Source organism: Lucilia cuprina, chromosome 4 (assembly GCF_022045245.1).
Source record: "Lucilia cuprina isolate Lc7/37 chromosome 4, ASM2204524v1, whole genome shotgun sequence".
Lineage (NCBI taxonomy): Eukaryota > Metazoa > Arthropoda > Insecta > Diptera > Calliphoridae > Lucilia > Lucilia cuprina.
Window position 1 is genome coordinate 83,176,874 of NC_060952.1, and position 10,167 is coordinate 83,187,040.

Here is a 10,167-nt window from a genome sequence, read left to right on the forward strand (position 1 = left end):
TTTCCTATTTGAAATCAGTAATACCAAATTATAAATGAAGGAGATATGAACAAAAACACAAGACAACTTCCTTCTTTTTCCTTCATCAAAGGGTCAGTTTTTAATTTTCTATAATATTGATACTAAATTCTTAAGTTAAGCTAAAAGTCAAAGAGTAAACGCTTAGAGCTCTAAGTTAATGCAAATCTCTAGGAAAAGGTCTTCATACTTTTTCATTCTATTTATGATACTTTTTGGCTTCTAGGCATACACACCTAATTGGAAGAAAATCTATAAAATAGGACTTTCTTAATATTTATCGTTTTACAACTAGTATTTTTATACCCTTCACCTTCGTGAGAAGGGTATATATAAGTTTGTCATTCCGTTTGTAATTTCTGTAATATAATTTTCCGACCCTATAAAGTATATATATTATGGATCCTAATAGATAGCGGAGTCAATTAAGCCATGTCCTTCTGTCTGTCTGTCCGTCTGCCTGTCCGTCTGTCTGTCCGTCTGTCTGTCCGTCTGTCTGTTTGTGTGTTTGTTGAAATCGCCAGATATCGGCGAGATCCGAATCTTCAATAATTCTGTTAGACATGCTTTCGAGAAGATCGCTATTTAAAATCAGCAAAATCGATCGGTAAATAACGGAGATATGAGCAAAAATCCGAGACAACCTCTGAAAATTTCATCAAAAAATGTCATATTTTTTCATGCTTTGTTAAAAAAGCAACAACAATACCGTATATTGGAAAAAGATGTACACGTGTGTGTAGATGTATTTGGTTTTATTCAGCTGTGTATTTTTATAAAACTAATATGTTTAAAATACACTATGGTGAAGCATTTATAAGATTCGCCACAGCCGAATATAAAACTCTTACTAGTTTAATTTTAAGTGAAAAGTTTAACTTTATAAAATTGCACTAGTTTTTTAACTACACCTATACGTATACGCATTAATAATTTATTGATATTTTGAAATATTAAGTATACGCATAGTTTTAAGAAACATTTGAAATATTGTTTTTTTTTTTTAAGAAAACAATTATCTTTGTAGTCTTTTTGTGGTGTTATAGCAGAACAATTTATTTAGTTATTTTTTACACAAAACTTAACTAAAATAAAAACACATTTATTTTACATCAAATGAAAAACTTATAAAAACTTATATTAAAATGAAATTTAATTTATTTTTTTTAGTATTTAATTAATTTTAAAAATTTAATTATTTTAAACTTATTTTAGACACAAATATTTTTGTAAGTAAAAAATACAATTACATTTACTGACACATAACATAAAAATAAAGTTTTATTTGTTTACAAATGTATATTAATAGATAATTTAGGAAAATATTTATGTAAATAGAAATATTAAATAATTTATGACAAATAATTATTTATTAACATTAAAAAAGTTTTATTAAACAAATTTTCATGCAAAATTAATTTCTTAAACCTTTGGCAACAAAGGTCAACTATGAAAGAGACTTTTAACCAATTTTAACTAAACCCAGTATTTTTCATATTTTTGTCTTTAAGTTCTTCTATTTGTATACTTGTGGTTCAAATGAAAAAATTCTTTAATTTTACAGAAGTTTCGAACAGTGGTCTCCCCTGCATCCGGACAAAACCTTTCTTGCTCATAAATGCTTAACAAAGTTATAACTGGTTTATTGTAGGAAATTTATATGGAAAATGTCCTTAACAAACCTGAAATAAGCGATTAATATCTTTATAAATACGGGAATTATACTTTAAGCTAAGAAATGCATTATGGAAAAAGAATTAGCATGATGGGATTTCGTAAACTGGTGGCAACACGGTTTTTAGGGGAAAAGAAATGTTGCTACTAAATTTATCTTTTAGGATTTTAACAGCAGATAGTTGGAATGCCTAAAAAATCGGCAAAAAGACATCGATTGTGAATTGGACACTTTTGTATTTCAGAATATACAATTCAAAACAATAGGAAACATAAATGCAAAGTTATAGTAAAAATGAATAATTTTAAATCATAAACTATGAAGGTCAATCTAAAGCAAAATAAAAAAAGAAAATAAAAAACTAACATACCTCACGAAAGTGAATAACATTAAAAAAGAAACAATTTTATATAAAAATTACATTTATTTTGTTAATTAAAATTTAATATATTTTTTAAAAACATTTAATACCTTTAACAGCAAATATATTGATTTCAATTTGAGTTAGGTATATAATTACAAAAGTGATAATTTATAAATATATAAATTTTATACTTAAATTTACTGTAAATATTACCTACAATTATTTTTAAAATGAAATATATATTTAGAAAATATTTTTTTAAATTTACATAAATTATTTACCTTTTATATACAAAGTTTGAAATTACATTTTATAATAGTTTTAGAGATTCTTGTGTAGTTTTATGTAAAGATTTTTTTTATTTTACAAAAAATATATATTTTACAAAAAAAAATAAATTTTTATCCAAGAATTTTTTTGCTAATAATTAGTTTGATTCAGGATATGAGACAGACAAATATCATGACTTAAAAATGTGAATTTTAGTATTAAGTTTGCTAAATTTGAATTCCATGGCAGAGGATATATTTAAGGAAAATTTAGGGTTGGCTTGCATTAGATACTAGAAAAGAAATATGATGCCTAAAACTATGCCATTAATATATTTCGTTGTTATTTAGTAAAACACCATTTTAAAAAGGGGCGAATATCGATTTCGATTGGTAAACAATTAAACATAACACCTGAACACATACTCAGTTCGAACAAGAACTGAAATAGAACTAGAACAGAACCAGACCTGAACTAAAACTGATCTAGTACTGAACTCGAACTGAACTAGAACTGAACTGGAACTGAACTGGAACTGAACTAGAACTGAACTAGAACTGAACTAGAACTGAACTAGAACTGAACTAGAACTGAACTAGAACTGAACTAGAACTGAACTAGAACTGAACTAGAACTGAACTAGAACTGAACTAGAACTGAACTAGAACTGAACTAGAACTGAACTAGAACTGAACTAGAACTGAACTAGAACTGAACTAGAACTGAATTAGAACTGAACTAGAACTGAATTTGAATTGAAATGGAACTAAACGCGTATTATAACTGGACTACAACTGAACTCAACTGCGCTAAAACTAAAATAGATCTGAATTTGAACTGAAATAAATATTGTTCAATAAGTTCACGGGCATATGTGCAGAATATAAATATAATAAAAAATTTAGCATTTATTACGATAAAAACACCGTAGTTAACGTGCCATCTTGTATAATCAATGTCAATAAAAAATCAATCATTTGCTTAGAAGAAATTGTCCGATATCAAAGATTTTTTTCATAATTTTATCTAAAATTTTTATAAATATATCTTACATACATACATACACATACATACATTTATACACTTATATTATATTTTCTTAATTTATTACATCATAAGTACTTATGTATAAAACATTCATAATTTCTATATTAAAAAATTATATTTTTTTCTTTCAGCTACTTTGGACTTCATCACATTACTTCGTTACTGTTCTTATCATCATTGTCTTTATATTAAATGTATTTAATTCATTTCAATCTCAATTTCTAAATTTTTTTCAAAATTATTTTCCTGCCTAATTCTTGTCCATTTTCATACAAAATCTTCTTTATTTTTTAACATTGTTTGAGACTCTGGTGGGGTAATACTTTGTTGAGTTTTTGGTATTAGAGAACCACGTTGTACAGAACAGGTAAAATTTGTGGTACCCGGAAACGAGATGCTGTTTTTATATTTTAAAGCTTTTTGTTTGCAAATGCCAAATCTGCAATGAAAAGGAAAATATATTTATTTACTTCTAAATTAAATAAAAAAATATTAGAAATTACACTTACTTGGACAATAGTGTATATAAATCTTGACGATATTGTGAAGTCAATATGGCATATAAATAAGGATCTGCACACGAATTCAAAGGATAGAAGAATACTAATAATATTTTCGATTTGGTAACATTTATTAAAGGATAACCTGCCAAAGCAGTTAAGCCAAAGAAGGCAATTGGCGCCCAACAGGCAAAATTTGTAAAGACCTTTAGATAAAAAGTAGAAATTGAATAAACATTAAAAAAACTTTGTATCTTACAATTTAAAAGAAACTCACCAATAATGCCATTTTCTTGGCTACACTCATTTCACCCCTGGAGTTACTATGAGCATGTCGTGTTTCCTCGCCCAAAGATAAATAGATTTGCCCATAACAAATGGCTATAATAAAAAATGCTGTACCATTTAAAGCCATTATAGCCACCAAATAAACAGTATCAAATGGGTCTCTATTTTCCATGGGCAAACAAATACTAAATATCAGAAAAGAATGAAAATGAAAAGAAAAATTTTTTTATTTGTTTTAAAGCTCTTCTTGTCTTGAGTTTTAACTCACCTTGTCGATGAATAATTACTTATACCAAATAACGGCAATAATGACATAACAACCGAGTAAATCCAACCGCCAATCATGATGAACGCTGCTGGTCTGATTTTAATACGATGATTCAAGTACATGGCATGTGTTATGGCCAACCAACGTTCTATTGTTATGACTGTCAGTGTAAAGACTGATAAATGACTAGCAAAGACTGTAAGAAACCCAGCCACTTTACAACCAGCACCTGCAATAATCAAAATCATTGAAGATAGAGATTAATCATTTAGACAAACATCTAAAATGGACGAAACAACAAAAGAAATGAAAAATAAAGTAATTACTACTAGAACTGAACTAATACTGAACTAGAACTGAACTAGAACTGAACTAGAACTGAACTAGAACTGAACTAGAACTGAACTAGAACTGAACTAGAACTGAACTAGAACTGAACTAGGACTGAACTAGAACTGAACTAGAACTGAACTAGAACTGAACTAGAATTGAACTAGAACTGAACTAGAACTGAACTAGAACTGAACTAGAACTGTTACAAGGTGTAATTTAGATAAAATTTAAATATTTATCATTTAGCGGTATTTTTGGATTACATATAAAGTTTTTATAATCTATTTATAAAAAAAATTCAATAAAAAGATTTACAAATGTCAACAGTCTGCATTGCCAATTCAGACGTTATTCTATTACACATGTCTATACAAATCAATTACACCTTAAGTAATCCATCTACCAAGAAGTCATTAAATAAACCTGTTAGTTAAATAAGTCTATAAATATTGCAATACTTCAATCCACTGCCAGTACTTACCATATTGCCAATCATAAGCATAATTGAAATATTCACCCATCGAGTGAGCATCAATTGAAGCTATTAATAGCAGATATAAGCCCAAACACAAGTCAGCAAATGCCAAATGGCACATCAAGAAACGTGGCACTGATGGTGTTTCAGCTCTGCAAGAAGAAGAAAAAGAAAAAATTATTGAAATTTTTTGTTACTTTTATAGAGGGACAGACGATTTCATGCAACACACAGATCATGTAAAAAATTTTGGTCACTTTACTTTATCGATAGAATAACAACGAGTACTGCAACATTTCCAATGACAGCTAGACCAACAACAATCCAGACAGATGTACGTAACCATTGATAACCCATAACATCTTCACAGGGATTTAATGCATTCGGAATGGGATAACATTCGACATCATGTTTTCTGTGGAAAAAAGCAAACAGATAAATAAAATAATTATTTTATTTACTTTGGTTTGTAAGAATTTATGAGATAATTCATTATAAGTTTGAAAAAGTTATATTTCTAGGTAAATCAATACAATTTAAGGATAAATAACAAATTCCATGAAAGTAACCGTGGATGCAAGAACAATGTTAGATTATATGTATATAAGTGACCTACGATAAGTTGTATAGCTTTGTGAAATCCAATGACTTTTTGTATTCTACAAAATTTTCAATGACTGCGCAATTTCCGTAATAATAGGCAATAATCTTGATTACAAAAGAGAATATAGTTAACGTATTCTTCAGAAAATAGACTCGGCTATAGCCAAAACTAGATGCTATCTGAAATACATTCGAAACTGTAGACTACATAATACACTATAGCGCAGGGTACAGTTCTTACTCTAGACAAGTCTATAGTCCAGTTTATATACAAGACTTTAGTACTGAATACGAGACTACAGACTCGATTATAGACGATTCTTTAGTCCTGACTACAGATGTGACTATAGTCCCGATTATAGACGAGACATAAGTACTGACTTACAAGTTGATATAGTCCTGATTATAGTCCTGACTATAGTGCTGGCAATAGTACTGACTATAAGCGAGACTATAGTCCTAACTATAGACGACAGTTTTGTCCTTACTATAGTCCTAACTATAGACGACACTTTTGTCCTTAATCCTTAATCCTTAAGTTCTGCCTATAGACGAGACCATAGTTCTGATTATAGACGTGATAATAGTCCTGACTATAGACGAGGCTCTTGACCCTCCCAACCTTACTATCTTATAATAAAAATCGAATCATTATAGGGCTATCTTGCGATTCGATTTTTATTATAAGATAGTAAGGTTGGGAGGGTCAAGAGAGGGAAGAAATACCACCATCTTCTCTTGACATTAAGTTCAAACTTCTTTCATTTAAATTTTTTTGTTTTAGTTTAGTTAATATTTTGAAGCTACCTTTTTAAATGAATGTGCGGTTCTTAGCCTATCCTGAAAGAGACAAGAACACCACCCCAAACCCTGAGCACGGTCGGAATAATAGGTAGCGCAGGTCTCCTGAAGGATAGGGCACATCGCTTGAACCGTTACAAGACCTGACTATAGATGAGACTATAGTCCTGGCTATAGACCAGACAATAGTTCTCAGTACAAACGAGAATATAATTCTGACTATGGCGAAACTATAGTCCTGACTATAGGTGAGACTTTTGTCCTGACTATAAAACAAAATAGTCTGTCTTCGGAAAAAACTATAATGCTGACAATAGGCGAGACTTTAGTCCTGACAATACACAAAACTTTAGTACCAACTATAAACGAGACTATAGTCCTAACTATAGACGAGACGTTTGTCTTTGCTATAGACGAGATTATAGTCGTGACTATAGGTAAGACTACAGCCTTGACTATAGTCCTATATACAAGACTATAGTCCTATGGATTAGACTATAGTCCAGACTATAGAAAAAAGTATATATCTAACTATAAACGGGACTATAGACGGAACTATTGTCCCATGTATGAACGAAATATATCAATTCGTTTATTATCTCCAGTACTAAGTACTGCTTAAGTAACTCGATGCTGATTTGGTTTTCCTTCTCTTCACGTGCATTTCGATGAAATTTTCTTGACCTTCAACCATAATTGTAATTGACATTATAACCACTGCGCAAACATATTTCCATAAAAGGATAATAGAATTAATTTTTATTTCCTGCAATTTAAACATTGAAATTGCATTTTATCATTTGTTTTTATACTCAACCATTCTACTCAATTAGATTAATTATATAAATATTTAAAAATGGTTTATTTTAAGCACATTAAGAACTTTAGAGCCATTTGATTTGCAAGCGGCAACAAATGCTAACAAATACAATTGCGTAGTGAATTTTAATTAAAAAGTGACTAATTAAATAAAATAAACTTTAATGGCAAACAATGACAGGAAACAAGCTTTTAATGTTGAAATAAAAATTAATGGTGTTCAAGCGGTATAAACTTAAAGTGTTTCTAAAATCAAGTTAATTATGTATTATAGAGAAATAGTGTAATAAAAAATATGTTATTAAAATTAAAAGGATGTTGGCCTCAAGGCCCTACCATGATTTTTTTTAATATGTTACTTAATATATTACCTGAATGTAAAATTGCCACAATATTCTTCTAATTGACTTTCATCCGGATCGATGGGTTCATGAAATTTACCAAATATTTCTTTCATAGAATCTGATAAATAATCTTCTTCCACAAAATATTCGACATCACCGGTGGGTGCTGCATGTGACCAAACATTACTTTCGTTTAATAATTCCTCTTGGCTAATGGAAAAGTCAGAACGCATTAAACGACTGCAAATAAATATAAAAAAATAGCATAAAAAACTGTAGATTAAATTTTATTCTTATTGATTAATCTATAGACTATGAGGTAGATGAATGTAAATAGTTTTTTCAATAAAAAAAAGGACAGTTTTTGTGAACAAACTTTTAAACTCAACATTACATCGCTTTTTCACATAGAAATATTGGTCCAAGACAAAGAAATGTGTGCAATATTATGGGTTTTTACTAAGTTCTAATACGAACTAAACATGTCTGTCAAACCGTTTGTCGGTCCACCTTCTCTCATAGCCCCCATACAATGCGCCTACTGAAAAGCAGTTTAAATCTTATTAGAACCACTTGGTTAGTTAGCTAGTAAGTAAACTAGTTAGTTAGTTAGTTAGTCAGTTGGTTAGTTAGTTGGCTAGCTAGCTAGTTAGTTAGTTAGTTAGTTAGTTAGTTAGTTAGTTAGCTAGTGAGCTGGTTAGTTAGTTATTTAGTTAGTTAGTTAGTTAGTTAGTTAGTTAGTTAGTTAGTTAGTTAGTTAGTTAGTTAGTTAGTTAGTTAGTTAGTTAGTTAGTTAGTTAGCTAGTTAGCTAGTTAGCTAGTTAGCTAGTTAGCTAGTTAGCTAGTTAGCTAGTTAGTTAGTTAGTTAGTTAGTTAGCTAGCTAGCTAGTTAGTTAGTTAGTTACTTAGATAGTTAGTTAGTTAGTTAGTTAGTTAGTTAGTTAGTTAGTTAGTTAGTTAGTTAGTTAGTTAGTTAGTTAGTTAGTTAGTTAGTTAGTTAGTTAGTTAGTTAGTTAGTTAGTTAGTTAGTTAGTTAGTTAGTTAGTCAGTTAGTCATTAGTCAGTTAGTCAGTTAGTCAGTTAGTCAGTTAGTTAGTTAGTTAGTTAGTTAGTTAGTTAGTTAGTTAGTTAGTTAGTTAGTTAGTTAGTTAGTTAGTTAGTTAGTTAGTTAGTTAGTTAGTTAGTTTTAATAAACATGTGAAAAACATTCTACCCAATATTTCTTTGTTACAACTACTTCTTATTTACACTAACAATAAGTATCACTACATCAGCAGTGCTGGTTGTGACAAACAATTTCTTTTGATTGTTACCACATCATATTTACTTACCTATATAAAATGCTATTGGCATTTGACAATAAATTCAAATTTTCGCCATTTCCCGTTACAACTGTTCCCGTCTTAGAATTACTCGTTGCAGAGCTTTGTTGTTCTGTCAGCGATGGCTCATAGAACATACCAAAGCCACTGGCTACAAAAGAACCATAACCGTTGTTGCCATAAGCAACACCACTATCTAATTTTTTCTCATTACTTCTGTCACCATCCGTGGTTGTTTGTGTTGACCAAACACCATCATCTACTGCTAGTTCTTCCTCGCCACTTCTGGCATTGTCATCTCCTTCAACATCTTGTTTATTTAATTTTGGATTTTTAAGCCTCATATTTGATTTTTTCGATTTATTATTTGAACTTTCTTTAATGTTATTATTGTTGTTGCTGTTGTTGTCATTTTTGTTGTTATTATTACACTGCTGTTGCCATTTCTCGATTTCTTTTAAACGTTCCGCATGACGACGGGGATCATGTCGTGAGGGAAATTTAAAAGCACAACAATGAAAGGAATGTGTTAAATAGGCTTTTTGTAAATTCTGTAAAAAAAATTGTTTAACAGAATTATTCCCTTTGTAATGTAGCTTTTTACGTTATTTTATTTTAATTAGTTTTTACCTTAAAATTATAAATGGACGGTATAGTTTTCAATGTATGCGTATTTTCAATACGTAATACTTCAATATCTTGTAAACCCGCCGAGGGTAAACGTACCAACGAGGTACTAGAGAGATCTCTAAAAAAGAATAAATACAAATTTAAAACCGAAGTAATAAGATTAAAAAATTACTATAAAATATAACACAGGCTATAGACTCGACAATTAAGTAAAAACTAAAGATAATATTCTAGACTATAGACTATAAAATGGGCTATAGACTATAAACTATAGACTAGTCTTAAGACTAGGCTATAGACTGGGCTATAGACTAGACTATAGACTAGACTATAGACTAGACTATAGACTAGACTATAGACTAGACTATAGACTAGACTATAGAGTAGACTATAGACTAGACTATAGACTA

The 10,167-nt window shown here is 29.6% G+C and overlaps 1 protein-coding gene across 1 annotated transcript in view; it reads right to left on the bottom strand.

Annotated features, from left to right (window-relative positions):
• Positions 1 to 3,284: 3,284 nt before the first annotated feature.
• Positions 3,285 to 10,167, bottom strand: part of LOC111675991 (thyrotropin receptor) — a 47,993-nt gene continuing 41,110 nt past the window's right edge. The window contains exons 6-14 of the mRNA XM_046947939.1: positions 9,758 to 9,875; positions 9,137 to 9,678; positions 7,833 to 8,045; positions 5,501 to 5,653; positions 5,245 to 5,390; positions 4,431 to 4,659; positions 4,152 to 4,347; positions 3,884 to 4,080; positions 3,285 to 3,813 (exon numbers count right to left, since the gene is read on the bottom strand). Of these exons, the coding sequence (XP_046803895.1) occupies positions 3,642 to 3,813; positions 3,884 to 4,080; positions 4,152 to 4,347; positions 4,431 to 4,659; positions 5,245 to 5,390; positions 5,501 to 5,653; positions 7,833 to 8,045; positions 9,137 to 9,678; positions 9,758 to 9,875 (1,966 nt within the window). The 3' untranslated portion in view covers positions 3,285 to 3,641. The remainder of the gene's footprint in view (positions 3,814 to 3,883; positions 4,081 to 4,151; positions 4,348 to 4,430; positions 4,660 to 5,244; positions 5,391 to 5,500; positions 5,654 to 7,832; positions 8,046 to 9,136; positions 9,679 to 9,757; positions 9,876 to 10,167) is intronic.